At 36.8% G+C, this 27,556-nt stretch overlaps 1 protein-coding gene across 1 annotated transcript in view; it reads right to left on the bottom strand.

The window, feature by feature from the left end:
• clstn2a (calsyntenin 2a) overlaps positions 1-27,556 on the bottom strand; it is a 178,664-nt gene that overhangs the window by 55,736 nt on the left and 95,372 nt on the right. Inside the window, exon 3 of the mRNA XM_077557252.1 lies at positions 2,241-2,436. Within this exon, the coding sequence (XP_077413378.1) occupies positions 2,241-2,436 (196 nt within the window). The remainder of the gene's footprint in view (positions 1-2,240; positions 2,437-27,556) is intronic.

Genomic DNA, 27,556 nt, shown 5'->3' with positions numbered 1-27,556 from the left:
TGCAGCTATTAAGTTAAATGTTCTTATCATATACAGTGAACCCCCGTTTATCGTTGGGCATACGTTCCAGACACATCCACAACAGATGATTAATTGAATCTTATTGATTGGATAACACACACACACACAATAATAATACTGGTGATAATCAACTCAACTTATTAACGCACACAAAATATCTCAACCGACTACTAAAGTCTACAGCCCCAAACCAGAATTCTGTTGCAGTACCAAGACTGAGCTGTGAGAGGCAGCTTGTTGCCACAGGGCATCCAAACTGCCGAAAAATATAAAGAAGAAGAAAGATTTGCAGTAGAAGAAGAAATGGAAGAAGCTAGGCTAACTGTTAGCTTGTCTGGTAATCACATTGCGGTTGCTCACTCTTCTTTTTGCCATATTTGGCGCATTATGGACCAATTCATGAATATTTTTTAACAATAGTTGCCAGGATATGTTCAGGTGGCAGAACGCAAACGACTAGTGCTGACCTTAACTGACAGATGTCCAAATCGTGTTGTTTTGGGGTTTGCGCCACTAATTATAGCACCACAATGTTTACTTTTTATTCTTGATTTCCCTCAAAAAACAATCACCGTGGAGTTATGAACTTAATTGATGCTGTGATTGCGTGCGATTAAATGTTCATAAATCGAGGTAATGTTTGGCATTGAAATGAATGGAAATGCAATTAATCCGTTCCAGTCCCCAAACTAAGTTATACCTACTTTTTTTTCTTTCTTTCTTTTTTTTTTTTACCAGTGAGTGATTAAAAAATGTAATATAAAAATTCTCAACTCAACTATATTTCTAGAGCACTTTAAAACAACCACTGCTGCATATAGAGCAAAAATACAACAAACAAGACAGTTAAAACAATAAATTAAAAAGATAAAAACAGTAAAGACCACAAAACACTAAAACGATACTGAGTCTCATGCTGAGTCAAAAGCTAAAGAATAAAAATTAGTTTTTAAGAGGAGTTTTAAAGATGGAGAGAGAGGGAGCTTGCCTAATAACACCTAGCGGGAGGTAATTCCAAAGTCAATAATAAGCGAAAACACACTATTATGAAGAAATAAAACATTATCATTATTTATTTCTCAATAACTAAGGAGGGGGAAAAAGATGAGTTGGTGAATGTGGAACTTCTGCCTCACGACAACATTGTAGCTATTGTGATGCGATAAGTTAGCATTAACTGCTACAATTCAACAAATTATAAATAAATAACACACATACTGTAGATGGTATTTTCTGACAAAAATAAAAATATTTTCGGACTTCTATTACGCTCTCACATCATTATTTGTGAATGAATGATCGAAAACTTCTGCCTTCTTATGCAACGGATTCTGGCCTTATAGTGCAGAGAGGGATGCTACTATTTTTTTAGTTTACAGCAATGCATTCCGCACGCACGATGCCAATAATGGTTATGCAGCGAGAGAATAAGCACAACATACTGTAGATCCATAGGCTAGTCCATGCCAAGACCGTGTCAGGGGTCATTTTTCTATGAAGATTTTGTGCATAACATGAATTGTTTGTAAAAAGATCATTTTGCAACTTGAGGTTCCACTCCAGCAGAATGACGGTTTATCATTTACCATTGTGAGCCCAAACTGTGTTCGCCAATGTGCATGGGTTCTTTTTTTTTTTTCATTTTATTTTTTTAACAGATTCCTCTGTGTAGCTTGGTAGCTTTGATGCCAACATGTAATTTATGTTCCTGTCTTCCTTCTTTCTTGCTTCCTACCTCAGAAATTCCACGTGACTCATTCCAAGTTGGAGAGCAATTAGTAGTACGAGACAGCTTTAATAGTAGCTGTGACGGTCGCCATTGTTATATCTGAATTTCTATTGTGCGGCAAACAGAATACGTGACAGCAAAACAAAAGGCTCCCACACAAAGCCATCAAACAGAGACAAACACAAATGACGACCGGAACTCGATAATTATACCGTTTTCCCATTCTCTCAATTCATGTCAAGTCAATCTGTTGGAATTGTAACTTACTGCCATTATTTTGTCATGTAGGGTTTTGTGGCTTCAAAGAATAAAAATGATTTTCCAGTTGGCAACACTTATACTTGTCAAGTTATTTGTCTGATGTTGACTCTCAGGGAAAAAAACTGCTGAAATACTTTGATGAAATAAAATGAGGACCTAACTGAACACACACACACTGAACGCTGTTCTACACAAACACTCACACACACACACACACTGCTGCACTCACTTGTGGGATTTCTTCCAGTCGGCCCCGCTGGGTCCGGCTCCGCAGTCATAGGCTTGGATAATGAATGTGTATTCCTTCTGGCTCTCGCAGTCCACAGGGCCACTGGCTCTCAGTACGCCTTCTCCTGAGGTGCGATTCAACACCACCGCCTCGAATGGAATGTCCTGGCCATAAATCTTAAAGGCACAAATTTCCCCTAAAAAGACAAAGAAAGAAATTTATGGAGCACTCCGACCAAGTACGAAGCGGTCTGCGAGCCAAGTGTATATATTTTAGCTGAGGGACCAAGCATGAGTAATTACATGAGAATAGCGATGGCGGCTACTTTTGGTAGCATACACTAAAAATGGCTTATTAGGACAACCTGAGAAATGTGACGTTAAACGTGAGGCTATTTGAACCTTAACCTGTGCCTACGATATCTAATCTGATCAAGTCCAGTGGTGGCATTGAAGAAGAGCTGTCCTCCGTATACTGTAAGCCAGGGGTGCTCAAGTTCACTAACACACCTGATTCATGATCAAGATCGTTATCAGGCAAAATTTACAAATTTACAACTTATCCAATATAAAATTATTCACAGAACATACATTACTCAATATATGATGAAGAAAATGGGACTCTCAGACTCCAACATTTGTCTCCAATGCTTACAAAACACTACAGACACTTATGTTCATGCTTTATGGTTATGTACTCCGGTTATGTATTTCTGGACTAAAGTCTTAGAAAAACTTCCCGCTATTTTGGACTGTAGGATACCTTTATCTCCAAACTTGTGTTTGCTAGGTGACCTAACAACAACTGACTTACCACATAAACAATTTCAATCTACACTTGTAGCCCTTACTATTGCTAAAAAAACAATTCTTGTTAACTGGAAAAATAAACAAACTCTGAATATCGACCAATGGTCTAACCTCCGCATAAATCACATTTTAATGGAAAAAATATCTGCCTCAAATAAAAACCAAATATCAAAATTTATAGAAACATGGTCTACGTATATAGAATTTTTTAACCTAATTCCGGTTACTTAATTCTGTCTGTTAGCGAGAGCCACTACATCGTGATAACTTACATTGATGTTTCTGCATCTGGCAATTTATTATTATATTATATTATTAGTATGGGATTTTTTTTTAATGGACTTTAGGTGAACTGATGAATACACACACGCTCGCACGCACGCACACACACACGCACATACACATACTCACCCACATACAAAAAAAAAGGTATATATATATATATATATATATATATATATATATATATATATATATATATATATATATATATATATATATATATATATGTATTTAAAAAAAAAAAAAGAAAAAAAAAACATTTATTAATTTTTTTTTAATTGATTTGTTGGATTTTTAAAAAAAAAAAAAAAAAAAGGAGAGTAATGATGATGTCAAATCGAATGAACAATACTGCGCTCTCCTGTAAAAAAAAAAAAAAAAAAAAAAGATCGTTATCAGGCTTCTGCAAAGCTTGCTGATTAGCTGATCATTAGATTCAGCTGTGCTGCAGGAGGGAAACATGGAAAACAGGCCGCATAGTGTAACTGTTATAAACTCCCAAGAATGCTCGAATGTCTAAATCAGGCGCCAGTAACCTTTACTATGAAAAGCAAAAATCTATCTGGAGACGCAAAACATTTGAACATTGTGATGAATGTAACAGTGTGTTCGTGCTTGTCTACGTGAGGGCCCAAGAGCTAATTAGAGCTGCACCAGAACAGAAAAATATGCAGCATCCAATATATGTAGACATTCCTTTTTTTCTACCCTTTGTCTCCGTTTTTGGACATATATTTTTTTGTAATTTGTCATACTTGATTTTTCAGACATTTTATACTTTTCTGCCTTTCTGTCAATTTTCTGACATTTTTGGCAATTGTATGGCTATATTAGTTTTTAGACATAGTCTGTTAGCGAGAGCCACTACATCGTGATAACTTACATTGATGTTTCTGCATTTGGCAATTTATTATTATATTATATTATTAGTATGGGATTTTTTTTTAATGGGCTTTAGGTGAACTGATGAATACACACACGCTCGCACGCACACACACATACATACTCACCCACATACAAAAAAAAAATATATATATATATATATATGTATATATGTGTGTATATGTATATATATATATGTATATATATAAAAAAATAAAAAATAAAAAAATAAAAAAATAAAAAAACATTTATTAAATTTTTTTAATTTATTTGTTTTTTTAAAAAAAGGAGAGCAATGATGATGTCAAATCGAATGAACAATACTGAGCTCTCCTGAAAAAAAGGAAAAATAAAAGATAAAAAATAAAAATTTGTTTTTAGACATTTTATGGCAATCTTGTGACATTTTTTCATTCCTTTTATGCAATCAAATTTCTGAATTTTTTGTGTATATATTGTGTATTTTGTGTATAAAATGTAGACAGTTTATGGTAATTTTGGGGATTTCTTCTTTTGTTTTTGAACATTTTATGGTTACTTTTTGAATGTTTCCCCCCACTGCCTTTTTTTAATTTAATTTTCTGACATTTTTGGGCAATTTCATGGACATTTTATGGTAATTTTCTGCTTTTCCTTTTTGGACATTTTATGGTCACTTTTTTTGACATTTTTAGGTTTTTTAAAAAACCTTTTCATCTCCATTCCGTCACTGTTTTACTGACAACTTAAAAATTTGGACTGTTACATTTTTTAAATTATATAATTATTCTTTTTTTATTTAATCATTAATTCATTTAAAGAATATTCAATCTAAAAAATATATGTATTTTTTTGAATTTCTACTTTTTTTTTTTTTTAAAGAGATCCACAGGGAGCCACCATTGCAAAAAGTAAAATAAGAACATAATTACTTCAAATAAGCAAAATTATCTGCCAACAGAACAAGAAAATTTTACTTAAATTTACCTGGCTGTAAAAATAAGAAAATAATACTAAGCCAATATCAATCACAGCAGTCTTGAAAATAGTATTTTTCAACTAAAAACAAGTAATATAGTCTTTTTCAAGCTGTAATATACAGAAATATTTTCTTAAACTCCATGCCTATTCATTTACAGTTGGCCATCTTAGCCTGAGTGTTAAGCAAGAATATAACATGTCCTATTTTTAATTGTCTTTGATATGTCCCAGCAAGGGATTGAACCCAGAACCTCACAATCTGAGGGCAGACACTCAACCACTAGACTACTGCGCATGTAGTGCATATACTGACAAGAGGGAAAATGAGCTTAGTAAATTAAATTTGCAATTTTTTACAAGGAAAAAAATGCTCACAATAAAGAGCTATACTGCAATTTTGGCTGATCGTTTTCAGACTCTTATTTATCTTATTACTAGATTCTGCAAAATGTTAAAATATGAAAATTCAACTTATGAAACCCCAGTTCAGGGCCTTTGATGTTGGTTATCCTAAAATGTGGAAAATGTTTGTTTTAAGCCTCATGGTACTTAAAACTACACTACGTTGGCCTTTAATCCGTGAGAGTTGTTAAAAAAAAAAAATTTAATTACAGTATTTCACAAAAATGAAGAAATGACACTTTGACACAATGAAAACTGTGTACATTTTTGTTCCCTATAGTAACTCAAAATACAGCCATTAAAAGCTAAACCCCTGGCAACAAAAGTGAGTAAACCCCTAAGTGAAAATGTCAAAATTGGGCACAGTTAGTAAGGGTTTGCATCTTTTCACAAATGATTCGATTGGCTACGGTTTGCGATACACGGGGTGTGAAACAATTCAAGAATGGTTCGATTTGAAAGTGAAATGATTCAATTCGATTCGAGTGGGATTACGATTCAATTTGATATAGTCCGGTTCAGTTTGAGCGGGTATGATGTCGTGAATTTTTGTTGTTGTCATTTATACTGTACATTTGAATGAACATGTCAAAAAAATATATCTTTCTGATCAGAGCCGATTCAATACGTATTTAGATACATTTCAAAGTGGAACGATTCGGTTCGATTTTCTGGTTCAAACCGTTTTTTTTTTGTTACACCCCTAATAGTCATTTTCTCTCCTCAGTGTCATGTGACATGTTACTATTATGTGGTCTCATGTGTGAATAGGGAGCAGGTGTGTTAAATTTGGTATTACTATTTGAGATTCCTTCCAATTCTAGACACACAGACATGTTTCTTACCATTAAAATCTCACAATCAAGGCCATTTTATGCATTTCCTCACAGAATTTCTTTTCACCTGATTAGATTTTTTTAAAATTTACCCCCAGGGTTCAAAGATAGCATTCCCGTGAGCTCAAGTTTTGCAGTTTTCATGGCCATTTTTAAGGACGTTTGCTCCTCATTTTCCCGTCTGAGGTGAGTTTGGGAGCATGTTGTAATGTTTACACGCGACACTGTGATCCCTTGCACATAAACATACTTATGGGAAAAGGAAAGAGTGTAAAATTTCCCTTGAAAAACAGTGACAACAACGCAACATAAAGTTTGTGGGTAGCAGTGAAAAGTTACTTCCGTGTCACACTTTGCGGATGGATGCAAATCCATTATCTGCTCCATCCGTTGTAGCAAATATTTCTGGGTTCAATTTTACAGTGGAATGCAATTGAGTTATGCAGAGGAGGAGATATAGAGCACTGAATAAGTGGGGAATGTGTGGTTGTATATGGAAATGTTGGAGATTTCATCTCGCCTCCTACTGAGTCAGCAAACATGTACTTATGCATACACACGCGTACGTTTCATTTCTTGCCACTTAGCTTGGTTTTCAGCAGTCGCCCCCGAGGGAACGCTTCAAATTCACTCAGTGGAAACTTATGGATGAAAGCCAGTCTAATCTTTGGGCCAGTAAAGCATAAGTTAAAGGGTTGCTTTTTAAAGTCAACATAATAATGGAATGGTTTGGCCTGGGGCTAATGACAATAATGTAAAATTAAATGGCCCTCCAAAGAGCTGCGGTGACAAAGAATGTCAAGCTGTCAATAAGTATTAAATTCAAATTAGGTTAAATTGACAGGAAAAGTGAAAAAGGACAGCATAATTAATACAATTATGTACAAACCGACAGCCACACTCATGATTTGAAAAAGAGCTACTAATCCACATTTTAGCAATATGAGATGGAGTGCAAAAAAAGGTCAACAGTAGATTACGAATAAACAATATTGAATTCACAATCACTCACATTGACTCTACAATGTCTTTCTTTTTTTTGTTGCTAATTGGAATTTAATTTTCAAAAATCACAAACCAGAAGCAAACAAACAAAACAAACTTGTACTTGTGCAATATAAAGTAGCTCAGAAGCATTTTCAAGACAGTGAACGGCAAATGTAATGTAAAGTTGAAGGTAGTTGCTAGTAAAATCTAAATGGAAATCTTAATGTCATCAATTCCATTTCCTTTACACTCTTTTAGTGAGAGTAAAACGTATTTATTAACTCTTTGACTGCCAAAAACGTTAAATAACGTTTAGTAAAATCCTATGGAGGAGTGCCAAAGACGTTAAAAGACGTTTTTTTTTTTCAAAACAGGTGAAACTAACCATTTTCTATTGTTGATTACTCAAAAACGGAATAAGGTAGAAACAAACTTTTTTTTCTGATGGAAGATGAGAGTCCAATCTTTTTTTGGCAGTATGTGCGTTTCCATAGTCCAAACACATAATTTTCTATGGACCTTGAAAGATCAGTCAAAATGCTTAAAATCGGCTGGCACCCACGGCATCCCTTTTCTGAAAACGTCTGGCAGTCAAAGAGTTAAGGGTAACGCAGTCATTTGGGGGTAAGGTTTTGCTATAATTGATTTTAATTTCAATAAACTCATTCACTGCCATTGGCAACTAGTGACGTCAAAAATTCATTAGAGCTATTTCTTTTAGTTTCTTTTGTTAACAAGAGTATGAAAACCTAGAAAAAAAATTATTGTACATTGTATAAAATTCCTGATTAATCCTGAGTTCACTAGTGAAGTCATGTGATTAATTACAATTAAAAAAAAAATTATCACCTGATGGCGCTAATTAAAAAAAGAAGAAAAGATTGTTAAAAATTAGGGGCGTCAGACAATTACATTTTTTAACTGTAATTAATTGCATGACTTCAATAGTTAACTCACGATTAATCACAGATTTTATATCTGTTCTATAAGTGTACAATAAAAAAAATCTAGGATTTCATACTCTTAACAAAAGTGGAAACAAATGTGAAACTAATAGAAATGGTTCAAATGAAATTTTGACGACTATAGCCGTCAATGGCAGTAAATGAGTCGAAAAACAATTCCACAAACACAATGACCTAAGTCCCTCTAAAATAAAAGTTAAGGTTTTACAACTTTGACAGAGAAGAATGTTATGAACAACCCTGCCAACTTTGAATGATTTAAAGAAAAAAAAAAAAAAAAGGTAAGTATATAAAATACAGCAAAATGAAGAGCTGGGATCGTGCCCACTTAACTGTCAATTACATGCTACTTCTATTGCTGCATTTGAGGAAGGTGGGAAGTTGGACTTCTTCCCGACTTCATACCAGGAAGAATGCATAGGAACAGCCCTTTGAACGGGAAAATCTGAGTTGGGAAGTCGGCGGAAAAAAAAGGATCCCAACTTCCATGACCGGTTTAAATCGGACGCCACACGACAACGCGAAGCCCGTAGACGATTATAAACATATTTATCTATTTAGTTATTGTAACATTAATCTAGTTATTCAAAACAAGTGATTGTACGTAACCCGATGTGATTTCGACTGACTGTTAACCAGAGCAACAAACAATTGATCAGAATCAGCCATCTTCGTATTTAACATTCGCCTGGAACGCTTTGGGTCAGATTCCAAGTGGGATACGTCCGACTTCCCACCTTCCTCGAAAGCAGCATACGACTAAGGAAAAATGACTGCTACTTCATCTAGCGTCTCTCTTGTGCCTATCTTTAAAACTACTGAATATATCCCACAGTCATCAAGGCTTTTTCACGCCGCAACAACGAGGCACTCTAAAGCGGCCACGCCAGCTCAAAGCCCCATCCGCATGCTGGCTGTCAAGCCCAATGTTTTTTTTCCCCCCCACACCTTCCTCTCTCCGAATGATGTGCGTGCACTCCCGGCTGACAACGAGGCGCTCTAAAGTGGTATGGCAGCAGACTCGGGCGAAGAGAAGATGCATTTTTGGGGTGTAGGCAGGGTGATATAAATGATAAACAGTGTTCAAGGTCTTATATAGTAGGGAAGAGGTAATTCATATTTTTGCCCCCCCCCACCCCATCCCCAATGTTGTAATGAAAATGGAAGACGGGTGATTAAAAAGAGTATTATTGAAAATACGTACGGAGAAATGAAGAATAAAGGCAGACTTTAATTTACCTGAGAGACTTTTGTAGAGAAAAGGCATCTATTTGGAGTAAAGAATAAAATAATCGAGACGCGGAATCATGAGAGTGGATGCCGCTATTTGAAGAAATACAGTATTTATCATTACTGTTGTGTGCATTAAAATCACTGCTGTTAAAAAGAGCAATCAAAACAAGATACTTTTGTATAATACTGTATTTTGGGAGGGAAAGCAGAACAGAGTGTATCATTAGCCCCAAAATGAATATGACATAGCCTCCATGGACAGAAACTCTTGTAACATCATTGAAACAAATTGGCTGAGGAATGAAGCCTTGCCTTTATATTTGGAGTGACAAGCTGCTTTCCCAATTAGCGCCTGGCCTGTGGGACACATCCACCTTAATCAGCTTTTAGTAGTTAACAATGTGAAGTATCACTTCTAATCAAGATTGGGATTATGTCACCGTGACTGTGACTACACTGCGCTGAAGTGAAAAGCACCGCGGCCTAATCTCAGCCAAACTGTAAAAGACAATAAAAAAAAAAAAGCGTAATCTATTATTTAAATCAAAATGCGTTACTAGCTTTGTTATTTTATTGATCATTTTCACAGCAGTCATTTTGTACGGAAGCGTATTGCATTCACTTGAAAAAAAAAATCCTGTTTTTCTCACTAATTTTTTGGGGGAGCTTTGTTTTTTTCAGTATTTTTTTTTTTGTCTTATTGCATATGGTCCGCCTCCCAGTGCAGAGGACGTGAGATCGAGTCCGGGCTTCGGCCTTCCTGGGTGGAGTTTGCATGTTCTCCCCGTGCTTGCGTGGGTTTTCACCGGGTACTCCGGTTTCCTCCCACATTCCAAAAACATGCATGGCAGGTTAATTGAACACTCCAAATTGTCCCTAGGTGTGAATGTGAGTGTGGTTGTTCGTCTCTGTGTGCCCTGCGATTGGCTGGCAACCAGTTCAGGGTGTACCCCGCCTACTGCCCGAAGCCAGCTGGGATAGGCTCCAGCACCCCCGCGACCCTAGTGAGGAAAAGCGGCCAAGAAAATGGATGGATGGATGGATGGATGCATATGGAGGTATGCGGGAAAGTGCCCGCTTCCGCTATTAGCGAGTCTGTACCAAGTCACTTTCAAAATTACTATATATATATATATATATATATATATATATATATACCCCAGCTCTGTATTAACTCCTCCCACCCCCAATCAGAAACGTTTTGCGCTAGTTAAGAGGTGCTTGTCTGAAAAAATATTTCACAGGGGGTTCATCACTGAAAAAGGTTGAGAACCACTGTTCTTCAAAAAAAATAAAAAATAAAAATAAAAATATATATATATATATATATATATATATGAATTTATGTTTCTGCTCTACAAAGTGACATTCTATACTTTAAAACAAACCCCCCAAAAGCCAAATGGTGTTATAAAATTTTCACATGGTACTATACTGCAAGTCCATTTATTTTAAGCAAATGAATCAAAAGCTTGAAAATTATGAGGCGCGCGTGTGCTTCCCAGGCTGAGTATCAGACGGTCTTAAGCTTTGATTCCTTCATTCCCTGAACTAAGCTCACCCCACATCTTCTCATTTAATTAATGACAGACGCACGCATCGTCTCTCTACTGACTGTCAGGATATCTCCCAACTCCGACTGAACAGAACACACACACACAAGCAAGATACACATGCAAATGTTACCTCCGTTAATAAGGTTACGTGGTTAATTGCCATTTGTTTGCTTGGTATAATCCTGAATAATTATTTGTGCAAATTGTAGAGGCTGATTTTTTTTTTTGTATTAGAGCATGTACAGTACTGCAATCTATAATACTTGGTTGGTATTATACTATAATTATCCACCTACTCACATAATGGATAAATTATTTTTTAAATTCATTTTTTCTATATCTCATTTCTCGCTAATAACACAACCACCCTCCACTCAGTCAGTCTCTTTTTTTAGGGAGATGCACAAGAAGACTGAAAACAAATGAAAGCTTTCTGCTAAGCCATTCGACTGTGGGCTTAAACGGGATTTTCTCTCTCATCTCAAGGTTTGCCGAGGTCGTGATGAGGGCATTAAGTTGACTGAAGGATAAGATATTTAAAAAGTTAGCTTAGCCTTGGCGCTGGAAATTTTTGCCACTGCCGGACTTGTGCTTTGATCTGCTCACTTCCCGAAAGTCATAATTAATGACGACGCCGTGCAGCAAACCGTTTCAACTCTTGTGGGAAGATTTTCTCTTCCTACATAGGGTTAAGGTCTGGTGGACACATTTCACTATGGACTATTTGGTTAAATGATGAAAAACACAGCATTATGATCAACCAATGGATCACTTTTAACTCATTCACTGCCATAAATTAATTTAAAAAAAAAAGATTATAAAAAAAATTAAGGCAAGAGGTGATTACATTTTTTTATTGTAATTGATTGCATGACTTCACTAGTTAACTAACGACTAATCACAAATTTTATATCGGTTCTAAATGTACAATAAAAAAATTCTAGGTTTTCATACTCTTGTTAACAAAAGTGGGTAAAAAATGTTAAACTAAAAGAAATAGTTAAAATGATTTTTTGATGTTTATAGCCGTCAATGCCAGTGAATTACTTTAAAAAAAAAAAAGAGAAAAAATTTGGGGCGTCAGGCAATTAAAGTTTTTAATCGTAATTAATCACTAGTTAACTCGCGATTAATCACAAATTCCATATCTGTTTTAAATGTGCAATAAAAAAAATTGAGGTTTTCATACGCTTGTTAGCAAAAGTAGAACAAATTTTTAAACTAATAGAAATAATTAAAATGAATTTTTGACGTTTATAGCCGCCAATGGCAGTGTATGAGTTAAAAGTGACATTCTTGTAAGTACTCCTAAAACGGCCATTTTTCTTGACGTGAAAGGACAACAGTGCCGTGGGTGTCTTGTCAGTGAAAGAGTGAGTTGAGGAGAGCAATTCATCAGTCTCAGCTGGCTCGCTCACATAATAGGTCACCTCCTTAATTGCATTTGGGAGCTTGTCTCACCAACCGCTTGACCTCAAGGTGACAAACTGACACCTCGCACAGAAACGTGCGTGCCAGCGCACTAAGATGCACACTCAGGTTAACTTTTCTCACAGAATCATCATGCGACCACCCCAAAAAAAAAAAAAAGTGAATTCTGCTGATATATGGTAATTAATGCACCTGCTAGACAGTTAACCTTTTAAAAAATAATACAAATTGGTGTACAGTAAACCCCCCTCTAACGTGGGTGTTGCATTCCAGACCATACTCGCAATAAGTAAAATTTGCTCAATAAAATAACCTATTTAAAGACTCTCTTGGCATGTTTTTATAGAATTAACGGCACTTAATTAAAGGTCTTTAAACAATTTTTTAAAATAAGAAACACAGCTATAGATGAGACGGACATATTGTGTAGCCTACAGTGCTATAGTGTACCAATCCATCTATGAGTCACTGTGTACAGTAAACAATCAGTAAACATCTCGTTATTTCCAAACAACTTACCTCATAATGTACCAGTAATCATTCCCAAAGACGTATGTCATAAAGTTAATCTACAACCATCAATTGTAGGATTAAAGAAAATTCGATTTTTCAACACAAACTAGGCTGATCTTGAAATGCTGTTGACCTACTTCCTGCTTCCAGTCTTCTTCTTTCAAATTTACAGTGTAAAACAATAGTGTGCCACCACCTTGTGGCCAACCTTGGAATTACATCCAAAATTAACAAAAGAGAGCTCAAAATCTGCATTCGTGTTCATGTTAACGGGCCAGTACCGAATGAAATCGAATCGGTTACTTATTATATTTTTCCTGAAAAACGCTTCGTAGTCCAAATGAAAAATTCAATTTGATCAAAATGGTAACTGGAGCACACTTATGTCGGGCTTTATTTACACCATATGGTGTCCAAGGTGCTCTTCATTCATTCACTTATTTGAAGACGTAGCTATGTAATAAACTAGAGTGTCCATTAGAGTGCCGTTGATGCAACGGCGTTAAAGCTACGGAAACTTTTTTTCCTTTTTTAGTTTTAAAAAAAAAGCTTACTTAAACTTCAGGATTCCTCGTTGTATCCCAGCCAACGGTAAAGTTCAGGGTGTTTTTCTTGCTTTGGCCCATTAATTCCATCTCGATTGTGTTGTACCAGCTAGCTAGCGCGAAGCTAACCTGTCGTCTCCGGGCCAGCCGAGCGTCCACATGCTAAACTCGCTTCGCATGCAGCAGTGAAGTAACAAAGGCAAAGGCGTTAATACGCCGCCTGGCTGGGCTTTTTGACTAAATCGAATGCCCGTTAACCAGCCAAATATTCTAATACACATACAAATACTTCCAGGCGCTGCGCTCTTTTACGCATTATGCACCCTTGTACAAGTACGTCACACTGAGACAACTGAGTCTCAATATACGGGACAGACTGATGTGACCCATTCTGCCTTGTTCATTTTTAACGGCCATTTTGCATCTCAAATCGAGTCAGAATAGTAAATAAACAAAAAAAAAGGAGCAGCTACTGTATATGTAAAAATCTAACCGGGCAGTATGTGGTAATTCCTGATATTTCCACGCCCTATGCTATCCCCAATATGCTTATCATTTTTGCTGCCATTTTTGTATTTCTTGAATTCATTATCACTTTCATTCAGCTTGGGGCTTGTTATCTGCACGCAGTCTAATCACTTTAAACTAAATCCATTGAAGTTCTGCAGAATAACAATTCATTAGATAAACGAATTAAATTGAATTAGATGTGTGCGGCACTTTAATACTCCCTCTGAAGTCTGATTGTCATAAGTAGCACTGGTTTGATTTGAGAACGATCTGAATGAAAGATTATTCATACGGGGTAGTACAACAATGGCATCAAAATGCAAAGTTCCACAGTAAAGACCTGTAAATGACGAGTGATTTTTGGACAACAACTTCATATAATAATATCACTTCAGTGGTTTCGCAAATATGTGAATTGTCAGGAAGAAAGAATGTTTTACTCCATAGCTCCCCCTATAGCTGGAAAGATGCATTCACTCTAAATCGAAATAAATACAAATCGACAGCATTCAACGTGGATTTTGTTAACTAACAAAGTCATAGAATCTAAAAAAAAAAAAAATTGCCAATTTATGTGCCAGGAAGTCCCACAACTGAAATCAACAAATTCCATCAATATCCAGCCAGAAGCTTGTTACAGTACAACATATTGTTGGTATACATATAGAGACATTACACCTCCTCTATCATCTCCCAATATGCAATCTCATTTCTTCTATGATGAGCAATTATTCCCATCTTAACATGCATGTGCACTCAGAGGCACTGCCTTCTAGCAACAGCCGCCGCTCGCTCGCTCGCCGCTCGCTCGCCCCGCCCTTACCGATCCATGCGCATGCAGCCACTTGTGACAGTGCAAGTGTCAGCACTTGACAGCTAAATGGCTTTTTGAGAAAGCTGAATTTGACAGTTAAGATGTGCGCGTGTGGAGAATTTTTATGCATGCATTCTGTATAGACAATATACAGTGTACACATATTTGTAAATTAGGCGGGAGGGAGAGAGAGAGAGTTTTGTCAAAGGCATCTATTTTCTCGTGTGTCTGGTTGTGTTTGTGGACAGAAGACTGAAACAGATAATCCCAATCTTATAAATGTCAGAGGCTCTTTTGATGACCTCAGTAAGGCCACAGGGGAATAAAAGAAGTACATTGACACGCCAAGTGACAAAGTATGCTCTGTAGGTTCGATCGCACAAACAGTTTTTGACTAAAAATGAATAACAATAATTACTTTGTCGACTGGTGGACATTTTTGAAAACACCTGAAAATGCCTATTATATACAGTACTGTTGTTTAAAAGTTTGGAGGTCACTTAGAAATGTCCTTATTTTCAAAAGAAAAACATTTGTAGACTGTATTTCTGACTACTTAAAAATATATATTTTTTCTTTTTTACAAAAGTACATTTCTAAGTGCCTCCAAACTTTTCAGCGGTAGTCACTAGTTTTGCACAGATTTTTGTTTTGCATGAAATTTGCCATGTCAATGTCAAAGGAAGTACAGGGTGTCCATAAAGTCTCTTTACCATTTAAAAAAATTATTATGGGACTGCTGAGCGGCGAAGCAAGCAGGCACATATCAATATTCTACCTAGGAAAGTGGTTTATTGTTGTTATTATTATATCATCCTCCACGATTTTTCCGCAAAAATGCGGCTCAATCTGACTCGCTGCGCTATTATTTTTCTAAGAATTCCGAGTTACCAATGGCGACACTATTCCCAAAAAACTCCCAAATTAAGTCCCCATTGGGAATGAATGGGAAAACGAAAGTGATCAAATCAGATCAAGCACCTTTTTCCAAGACACGCTGCGCGCGCGCATACGTTAGCCAACCGATATGAATTTTAGCTCATTTTGTAGCAATTTTTCTCGTCTTTAGCTCAGTGTCGAATTTTTTTTAAAGGAATTTACGCTCTCCCCTCTGTGCGGGTTCAAAGACAGTGAGCAAACAGGAGACAAATAGCCTTTTAACATTGGTGTGTATTGCGACGGCTTCAGTGGAGCAATTAGCCTTAGAGTGACGGGAACCAAATAATCTATTTTCAAACGTTTCACTTCAACTCGTCACCATGGCCACAATCTTTTCTCACTAGACGTCAAATTCTCACATTTTGTAGTCACAAGTGTCTTTTTTCAGACAAACTAACTTTTATTTGGCTAAGGTGTCATTTAGTACCTTTATTTTCACTTTAAGCGAGGAGAAGTCGGACTAACTCGCCTATCTTTTCCATGTTAATTTGGGCGACTTTTTCCCTCTTCATTTTGGATAAATCATAAGTTTTCAACCTGCTCTCATTTGGTAAAAAATCATTAAAAAAAATGAGAACATGCTCGCGTTCCCCAAACCCTTGCTGTTCTAACGAGCCATTTTTGGAATCTGCATCTTAAACCGTTAAGTCGTGAGAGGCTTTTGTTCGAGGTGTGCGTCTCTCATACAATATCAATGGAATGTGGGTGCGTGACGTCTCCAAGTCAAATGTGTGTGCGTGAAAGTGCATTTTTCTTAAAGGGACAGTAAGATACTTTTAGTTGATGTTGATTATGGTTAACTTACACATTTCTTGACCGATTCCAGTCGTTTAAATTTTAAACTGTTCAGCTCATTTACATTTTTTTTATGGACAGTAATATACTTTTAGTTTATGTTGATTATGGTTAACTTCCACATTTCTTGACCGATTCCAGTCATTTAAATTTTAAACTGTTCAGCTCATTTGCAAGAGTCAGCAGTCCCATTCAAAATTTCCGGGGGAATTTTTCTAGTTAAAAATGCAATTGATTAGATATTTTATTCAGATTTGTTCTATTGTATTCGGTGTTTAAAAACACACACAGTGTTTATCATTACTGACCTTAAGCAAAGGACTACTGATGCCATTGCCACAATTGATGAGGCTATGCTACAGCGAACATGGCAAGAAATCGAGTACCGTCTTGATGTGCTTCGTGCAACTAATGGTGCCCATGTAGAAGTGTATTAAAAGAGGTAAAAAAAAAAACTTTAATAAATGCTGAATACAATAGAACAAATCTAAATAAAATATTTAATCAATTGCATTTTTAATACATATTTGAAACGGTAAAGTGAATTTATGGACACCCTGTATTTTTAGCGATAATGCTTTTTCCCCCAATTTTTTTTTACATAAATAAAATTAGTAAACCTTTTTTTTTTTTTATGACAAAAATATTTTTACCCTTATTATTTATCTACCACGGAAATTCCCCTATCGTGGGCGGGCATGGAACGTATCACCCATGAAAACATTTTAACTACAAAAAAATGAACCTTTGTAATAGGCAAAATATTTAAAACCCCTTCACTAGATGGCAGAAGGTACAATTAACCCGTGCTTCCACCTGTTGCCATTCACACAACAGAATGGTAGGTTTGTCTTCAACGAAACAAGGCAACATTTCACACTGAGTAATTTGTAAGTAAATTGAGATTACCATTATTTATTTTTAGTGACATTTTTGTTTGGGGACGTGATGTGAGATTGGAAGAAGAAACTACCTTTTGATTCTACAACGCAATGTTCATGCCCACCTTGGCCACCTGGGGGCAGTGCTGTACAAGCAGGCAGACACAAATAAAGACAAACATTATCGAGTAAGACTTTTTTTTTTTATAGAGGATAACGAATAAATGCCTGCGAGTATTGCTATATTATCTGTCTACATGTTGCTCCACCATTTTTATGTTCAAATCCATTGCTTCTAAAACCGCTAATATCGATGCTAACGTTAGCAGGTTTGTTCACATTAACCAGACAGTTCCTAAGGCAGCACTACGTGGTGGTTTTAAACACAAACCACGCATTTCTCTTCATTGTATGTCGAGTTTGGCAGCAAGCTTCAACAGGGAATGTCATTAAACAGCTTGAGCACATCATGTTTAATAACTATCATCCAAGTCCAAATGAACGCTGGCATCTATTAAAATGTGACACGTGACATTTAAGAACCCCTGGAGACCTTATGCCTTCAAACGCAGGGTTATTGAAATGTATGAAAGGGAAAGCATCAAGCCGTCGTGTGACACAGCAGGGCGTTGGATTGGAGTGGAGCGGAGCGACGCTACTGTACATGCAGTCTTTATCAAAAGGTACATTAAGAGACAACATCTGAAGAGGAGCGGCACACTTGGGATGTGCTGGCAAGGATAACGTAATAACCAATGTGCCATCTTTCATTGATCTCTGCGAGCTAGTTAACGTTTGTCATAGTAGACCATCAGGCAATAATAACTCACGCATGGGAAAGTGTCGTGTTTAATCATTTACTACGGTGTCATCTGAACATTGTTATTTTAGGGGAGAAAGGGTAGCTTATATGATGTACTGAATCAGAAAGTCAGACCGTTTCTGTCATGCCTTTGATTGCAATTGTTGAGATCATCTTCAAGCAGGGATGTGATTTGACCAAAGTGAAATTATCGGAAAATTTAGCGGGGGAGGGTGTGGGGGTGGGGGGGGAGCATGACCAAATAATTATATCATGACCAAATGAAAAGTAACTCATATTAGAGCATACCACAAATGTCTTTGTTATAGCAGAAGATGTTATCTGTCGGAGTCATGTGCATACACAATGAACTACAAAAAAAAAAAAAAAAAAAAATCAATTTTTTTTTTTGGGGGGAAGGGGGGGGGGGGTAAAAAAAGCGGAATTCCGCGAATTAGCGGAAAAATCACATCCCTGTTCAAGGTCTTCGATATTGTACAGCATCTAAACGCTTCAGCCACATGTCAGATTTTTTTGAAGGTAGATTATGACAGCATAAAGAGTCACAAAATCCATCTCTAGACAAGTGAAAATTAATCAATTGGAATATAACTGAGTTTAATTATGGGAGTCGAACCAATGGTTTGCCTCTTCCTGTCTGCAATTTGTGTGCACTGTTCAATCTGCCTTTTTTTAGGAGTATTTTTTCAAGTCCCTTCTGAAAACTGGAAACAACATTGTCAAAAAATGTCAAATGCAATTTTAGATCATGTATTTTATATTGTGGCAGAACAATTCAGAAAACTGATTTTTATTTGTGTGTGGAATGCATCAAATTGAGTGTTTACCGTGAAAAAAAATTAACTGGGAAATATTTTTGATTTAACGTGTTCAAAGAATTTGTATACAGTATCTGTGAAATTTATCGCAATAGATTAGGTTGTAATTTCCATTACAGTTTATCTTTGGAGCTATTGTACAATACATTGCCAAACAACAAAAGTGAAATACAGCGCAGGTAATCGTATTTTGCCCAAAAAAAAAGGAAAGTTGGCCATAAATGTCCCTAAAACAAAATAGCTTAACCAGAGAGGGAGCTACCAGAATTCTTACCTCAGTCACGGTCCCTATTGTGATCATGTTAAATGACGATTGAAAAAGGTCAATAAAGGTTTTAGTATAGGTCAGAAAGAGGCTGCTATTAGACTGCTGTTGAATGCTCATGTTACCAGGAAAAAGGCAAAAAGACGGCAGCTGTTGTTGTGGCTTAGCTTGTCCCAACATAATACAGTACAGCAGTCAGCCCGCAAAAAAACAAAAACAAAAAAAAGAAGCTAGCTAGCTAGCTAGATACAGTCGGTAGCTAAACAGCTAGCTAGTTAGATAAATAGATAACTAATAGCTAAATAGCATAATACAGTATTGTCAAATCCAAGATCTGAAATTTGCATTGCAGTAAAACAACAGCACCAGTATGTTAACATACAACATTTCTAACAATCAGAGTGAGTCCAAAAGAGCTTTCTCACTGTTTTGTGACCGGGCCCTAAAAATCCTAGCAAGTCAAACGATTTCATATCGAATGAATAATGACGCTAAGTCTTATCTTTATGATATTATGTCAATTTGATGCTGCGTAAGAGAATTGAAATTGTCTTGCTGCTAAGACCACTAAAAATGATCAACCTGGTGTTATAGTTGTGGTGTGTGATGTCATGGTGCACTTGATGAAAGATTTGGAAAATTATATATTGATAAAAACCTTGATTTTTTTTTTTTGGGGGGGGGGGGTGGATAGAATGACCCATGTGAGAGATTTATAATTATATTATACAACAGTGGAAACAAAGTGGTATTGCTAAGGGTATTTATTATACAGATGTGTGTCTTTATTGGTCCAGTGAATTAAGCAACTATAACTCACCAAATGAATTTGTGATTTAATGTATGCTATCAAAGCATTTAAAGCCTTGCTACTAAATTCAATTAAGTATGGATGGATGGATGCTAAAAAGTGAGATATGTGATGTGCATTTGTGACTCTCATATTCCACCGTCATCTTTTATCGTTAAAGCCAAAGTTGAGTGTTATTGTGTTTACAATGTATGATAAATAGTCATTTACTTATTTATACACTTGTATGCCAGTGAATGATGAATTGTTCAAACTGATTATTTCCCAAGGAGAAAGTGAATGTTTCAATAAATAAAAACATACGCGTGAAAGCACTTCAACGCGTCAATGTGTCATTTTTCCGGGCTGGAAGAGTGTGAAAGTATACATTTGTTGGGCTTTTGGACTCGGTTCTGTTTAGCCGCTGCCTTGCTGCCCTCATCCATTATGCTGTCACTCATTTGAAATTTCCTTTCAAAAGTTTCCGGTGCTTTTGAAAAAGTGCAACTGTCCTCCCCTTTTCTGTCCAAAACTTCACGAAGAGTCACAAATATTATTTCATATGTGCATCTGTCAAAATTGGTGTGACAATTTCAGGACGGGTTCTCGCTGTGCACTGTGAGTGGCCCAAAAGAAGGGGAAGAAGAAGGAGAATGAGGCGGAAGAAGGAGAGGAAGAAGAAGAGGAGGAGGAGGAAGAGAGGGAGATGGAGGAGGAAGGAGAGGAAGAAGAAGAATGAAAAGAAGGAAGATGAGAAGACATGATGGCAAAGGGGGCGGAGAGGAAGAGGAAGAAAAAGAAGGGGAGGAACAAGGAAAGGGAGGATGAAGAAGATTATGTTTACAATTGTTCAAAAAAGTTATGAGGAAAAATGGAGGAAGAATTAGAAGAAGAAGAAGAAGAGGAGGTAGAGGAGGATGAAGAAGAAGAAGAAGGAGTAGGAGGAGGAGGTAAAAGAAGATGGAGATTTTGATTTAGAAAAAAATACATTTATTTATCGCACTAGACGCTCCCCACCTTACGAACGAGTTACGTTCCGGACGATCGTTCGTAAGGTGAATTTGTTCGTAAGTTGCTTCAGTGCTATATTTTGTATTATAATTTATGTTTAAAGCCTATATAAGTATATTGAAGGTTTATATAAGTATGTCTAAGGCTTGTACAAGTAACCTGCCTTGGTTTGTACTGAAAAAAACTTTTAATAAAATGGAGAGAATACGTACAGTACTGTACTACGTATGTTAGAGAGAGAGAGCGAGAGACACACACAGTATGTACATGTACGTAATAAGATAAATAAAATGAAGTTTAACTTACTTTTGGAAGATGTACTCGATGCTTAAGGAGATGATGGAGGAGGAGGAAGAGGAAGATTTTATATCATGAGAGATTCTTCGTCATCGCTGGAATCGGCTTCAAAAGTTATTTCCTGCTTCATGGGGACCGGCGTTTTCTTCCTCCTCCTCCTCGCCACGTTGCTCAGCCTCCAATGAGCTCTCACAGCGCCAATCGTCGGTATTAGCGGCGGAAAGAAGCACTACGCGCAATACAAAATCTAATTTACAGCATCTCTTTCCGAACATTTTTCGACATACTGTACGCGCAGAAATGTTCGTATGTACCGTTGTTCGTAACTCGAATGTTCGTAAGTAGGGGAGCGTCTGTATTTACATTCTATTCATAACACGCAGCTCGGCAAGAGCAATTTAATAAATAGATAAAAAATAAATAAAATGCTTTTACATCAGAACATCAAGAAGAAGAAGAAAAGTAAGTAGTAGGAGGAGGGAGAACAAGAAGGGAGGAAGAAGAACAAGAACAAGAACAGGATGAAGTAGGAGGAGGAGGGAGAACAAGAAGAGAAGGAAGAAGAAGAAGAATGAGGAAGAACAGGTAGAAGAAAAAGAAGAAGGAGGAGAAGGGGGAGGAACAAGGAAAAGGAAGATGAAGAAAATTCTGTTTACAATTGTTCAAAAAGTTATGAGGGGATAAAGGAGGAAGAAGAAGAAAAGGAAAAAGAAGTAGGTGGAGGGGGAGAACAAGAAGAAGATGAAGAAGAACAAGAAGGACGAGGAAGAAGAGGTAAAAGAAGGGGAAGGAGAAGGAGGAAGGAGAACAAGAAGAAAAGGAAGAAGAAGAACAAGAAGGAAGAAGAAGAGGTAGAAGAACAGGAAGAAGAGGAAGAAAAAGAACAAGAACAGGAAGAAGTAGGAGACGGAGCAAGAACAAGAAGACGAGGAAGAAGAAGAAGAAAAAGAGGAGGAGGAGGGAGAACAAGAAGAAGCTAAATCATGAAAAATCAGGCCCTTCTCCCAGCTGTGGAACGTTGTGGACGTGTCCGCCGAGTAGATGAGGATGAGGAAGATGAAGGAAAAGAACCCATTAAATTCAGGTGACAATATGGATAATGCTTAGCATGAATGGTCTGGGGCCAACCTAATGATTGCACCACATGTCTTAGCCTAGCGTCCATGAACCAGCAAGTAGCCTGCTAATTGATCTATTTGCTTAGCGCTGTTAACAGACTACCCTTGGTGGAGGTCAGCCCTCTGCTGCTTCTATTTTAAATATGGAATGTAAACAAACATGACAGCTACATGGCCTCGCATAGTCATCCTCTTAGCCCCCCCCCCCCCCCCCCCCCCCGGGGTCTCAGTCTACGGACACCGCAGCTCATTCCGACACAATTTACGAAGCGGTTCCCCGTTTCAGGCCCTCACTGTTATCTACCATCCAGCGCCAGGCAAGCCTTCACTCCTTCACTCAATTACTGCCTGCCGAATGAGACATAAAATGGGGTAATGTGCTGAAAATTAGCCAATTACCATCATTACGCTGCCATAATTGACCCTGGAGACCCTTGTCCGGCAATATACACTCTGCCTCTTGGGCTGTGTGTGTGTGCGCGTGTTGGTGTTTCAGACCCATAATTAGGTGTAGATTGGACCTGGAGGATGGACTGTAATATATAATAGCAACACTCTACCAGCTGCCTGGCATCCTTTTTGTAGAGGTGAATTGCTTAGGTGCTTTTTCATGATAAATGGATAGGAAAGCTCGTTTGCAAGACATGACAATACAAATGATGGTGAACCTGAACTGATTATTATTATTATTTTTTAATCATTTATAACCTTATACAAAATACACAAAGCTTTATTTATTAGGCACATGTGTACAATTTCTACAGCCATGCAAGAGCTTAGCTGTTTCATGTATGGTGCTACCTTGATTTAAGAGTTGAATTTGTTCCATGACCAAGCTTGTAAGGCAGCTTAGCCAAAATCAAAAATCGAAATTATCATATCGTTCTCCACTGTAGCATCTGTGATTTTAAATGTGTGAGGCTTTCAGTGGGAAGTTAGCGTTGAGCTGCTGCTCGTCTATAAATGTGATTATAATGTATATATTTTGTTACCATTTATTCGATAAAGCCATTGAAAGGGCCGTGTCCACCCTTGTGGTTACATTTAATTCGTCAACAATCTTCAGTTGTTTTATTAACTCATTCACTGCCATTGACGGCTATAGACGTCAAAAATTCATTACAACTATTTCTATTAGTATACATTTTTTTTCACTTTTGTTAACAAAAGTATGAAAACCTAGAAAAAAAAAATATTGTACATTTAGAACAGATATAAAATGAAAAAAAGAAAAGATTATTAAAAATTAGGGGCGTCAAGCGATTACAATTTTTAATCGTAATTAATCTCATGACTTCAGTAGTTAACTCACAAATTTTATACCTGTTCTAAATGTACAATAAAAAAAAATTCTAGGTTTTCATACTCTTGTTAACAAAAGTGGGATTTTTTTTTTTTTTTTTACTAATAGAAATAGTTCAAATTAATTTTTGACGTCTATAGCCGTCAATGGCAGTGAATGAGTTCACAAGGTGACTCCAAATGTTACTCATATGACCCCTACACATCTCCCTCAGCAAATTCCAGCAAAAAATAAAATCATCATCCATGCACGCATGCTATGAATTGTAGACGGCTTCAATAGACCCGTTGCTTTGTCCTCATTTATCTTGGCTTTTCTTTCTCTATCTTTCAATCTCTTTTTCTGCAAACCAGATGTTAATCTCTCCATCTGAAGCATGTACTGTTTGGTCTTTTCACCTTGACAGGAAACAGTATGACATCCGTCAGAGGGGGAAATGGCTGCGCACTGATAAATCACGCCGTTTCATCATCTTGAGTCCATTCCTTCCATTAGGCTGACATTGCTCACTTTATTATAAAGGCAGATGACTAACACACTGAATTTGGAATCAGCGCGAGTTTCAACTTGATTGTGTGATGGGAAGCACATTTGCAATGTGGAAGGTTTTTTTTTTTGTGAGAGAAACTTTATTGGCATTGACGTTTTGAGTATCCTTTTCATTTGTGATGCTCTGTTGCCACTTTGCCATTAGAGTTCTGATGACTTCCTGTCTTTCATAGATTAAGCTGTGCGGGCAAGATAATAGATTATAATTGGTGGCTGAAAGTGGTCACAATCCGTGAAGTAGTACAAGTCGGAATTCTTCCAAGATTTTGTGGGGAAATGTGCTTCAGTTCTTCTCAAATAGGGGAGGCGGATCCCACTGCTGGGGGGCCCGTGTGAACCCAGGGAAGTTGTTCAAAATGAAGTGTAATTGCACAACCACTACAGTAGATGGCAGTGGCGCTCCCATTGACACTTGTTACAGATGTTAAAATATTAAAGAAAACTATAGCTGAATAATTTTCAAAAATTCAATAATGAATTGTGTATTTTTACACTCAATATTGCAATTGCTATTTAATATGTGAATATTTTTTCAAGGTCCTCTTACCATTTTTTTTTTTTTTTTTTTTTTAACAAACCCAAGCAATAAATTATTTAACTACTCCATGTTGACGTTTAAAGCGTGAAGTTGACTAATTGCTAATCGTGTTTTTGGCATCTTTCTTCCAATTGTCGACTTACCGAGGGCTTTCGTTTCGACTCGAGTACCAAAAAAAAGCTGGATGGGGATGAGAATAGCAGTTAGCCTCGCCAGAGTTATAAAAGTTTTGAATTTTTCATTATAGATAACTTTTATTTCATTTTGACGTCCCCCCCCAAAAATTTGTTTTAATTCGTTTTTAGAGGGATTTTGTTAGTTTTTTGCTAATGCTTCATTTAAAAAAAAAAAAAAAAAAAAAACATTTTAAATTAGTTTTAGTTTTTCTTGAATACATGGAGTTTTTGTCAAGTAAGATAAAAAATAAATAAATAAAGGTCATTAAGTATTGTCTAATTAAACGACAACTCCCAAATGAATGTTCGACCTAATGGCAACACCATAAACATTGAAAATGAACCCGAAAGCTCCTGTATGATACTATAAAAATGAAAACCAAGGCAATTTTTTTGCTCAATAAACATAGTTTAAATGATTTCTTTTTTTAAAGCATTTTACTTTTAATCTGATTTCATTAACGAACATGTTTTTTTCCATTTTAGTTTTATTTTTTTCATTAGTTGTCATCAACTACGATAACCTTGAGCCTCGCTAGCCACTGCAAGTCTGATCATGGCTAGTTTTTAAATATTCATACAAAAGACAGCAAGACAGGTGGTGAGGAACAAGCACAGCAAAGTGAAGCTCCATCTTGTGTTTAAGTGGTAGTCAAGTCAACAATATGTGCCCTCGCTAGTCGAAACACGGCATTATGATGAATACTTGCGTTCATGGAATAATATAAACGTTGTCAGCCATCCAAGCAGGTTGACATTTCACGCAGCACTGCCCCCTGCTGTTCACCGAAACTGACATCAAATTGCCCACGGGCTCTAAATGCGAACGTTACAGCTCACCTGTTTTCTGGGTTCGGTCACAGACGGATGATGACTTTTGTTTGAGTGACTCCGATGTGGTACAAAGGTTCAAAAGCCAGATTATCCCATTTTATGCTCACATGAACAAGGAAAATGGTGCAAGGAAGATATGCAAATTGGCGTCTAATTGGCCTGTCAAGATATAGAAGCCCCATCAAGTCACTGCAAGACTGAAAGAACACTGGAGAATTCAGAGGAATACTGGATTAGCTTCAGATGCTTTTCACAGCGCAATTCATTAAGCAATTACAGTTCATGTGGGGGTGGGTCACTCTATTGTTAAAGAACAGGATCTTTCAGGAATCATTTTGCGTCAAGAAAAGCAATTTTCTTCATCACATCGCTTCAATTTCAAAATCAAAAACAAAAAAGAGAGTTACCTTACACACATGCAAACACTAGCATACAGGTAGCCTATACATTGAAGGGTAATCATTTCATCACAATAGGATTAATATGAAATGTTGTTCCACTCTATACAATTTTGAAGTGTGAGTATATTTCAGTTCATCCGGAAAAAAGTATTTCTTTTTCTTTTTTTTTCTGGAGAGCTCAGTATTGTTCATTCGATTTGACATGTCATCATTGCTCTCCTTTTTTTTTTTTTTTTTAAATATATATATATTTATTTATTTATTTATTTATTTATTTTAATTTTTTTTGGTATGTGGGTGAGTATGTGCGTGCGAGCGTGCGTGTATTCATTAGTTCACCTAAAACCTATTAAAAAAAAATCCCATACCGTTCACCTAAACCACACACTTCCGGCCAGAGTCGTGAGGTCGTCAGGAGACCAGAGGAAGGACCAAAGAAAAGAAAGGAAAGTGAAATCCAGCACCGACTAGACACCACCTACTAACCAGAGTCCTTCACCAACCCCAGAGACATTGAAACTCCAACAAATCAGGGAGACCTCAAAAGACCAAAGGAGAGACTGAGAAAAGGAAGGACAGACGAAGCAGAGTGAGATCCAGAAAAAAGTATTTCTGAGGTCAGGGGTCAGTGAAGTTGGACCCAGTGATAATTTTGTTTACGAAAAATCTTTGTCTGGAAAAAAAAAATTCAGACGGAAATTAACTCTTTGACTGCCAGACGTTTTCAAAAACGGGTTGTCGCCAGTGCCAGCCGATTTAAGCATTTTGAGTGATCTTTCAAGGTCCACAGAAAATGTTGTGTTTGGACTATGGAAACACACATCCTACCAAATGAAAGATTGGACTCTCATCTTTCATCAGAAAAAAAAAGTTTGTTTCTACCTTATTCCGTTCTTCAGTAATCAACAATAGAAAATGGTTACTTTCACCGAAATTCTCTGTTTTGAAACAAAAAACGGAGAAAAAGAGCTTTTTGTGAAACGATGTTATTTCATGCACTCTAGTGAATTGTACACTTCTTTTTGTCCATGAATGATGCCACAAACACCTAAA

The sequence above is a fragment of the Vanacampus margaritifer genome, chromosome 2 (genome assembly GCF_051991255.1).
Source record: "Vanacampus margaritifer isolate UIUO_Vmar chromosome 2, RoL_Vmar_1.0, whole genome shotgun sequence".
NCBI classification, from domain to species: Eukaryota; Metazoa; Chordata; class Actinopteri; order Syngnathiformes; family Syngnathidae; genus Vanacampus; species Vanacampus margaritifer.
This window is presented reverse-complemented; position numbering and strand designations above follow the sequence as displayed.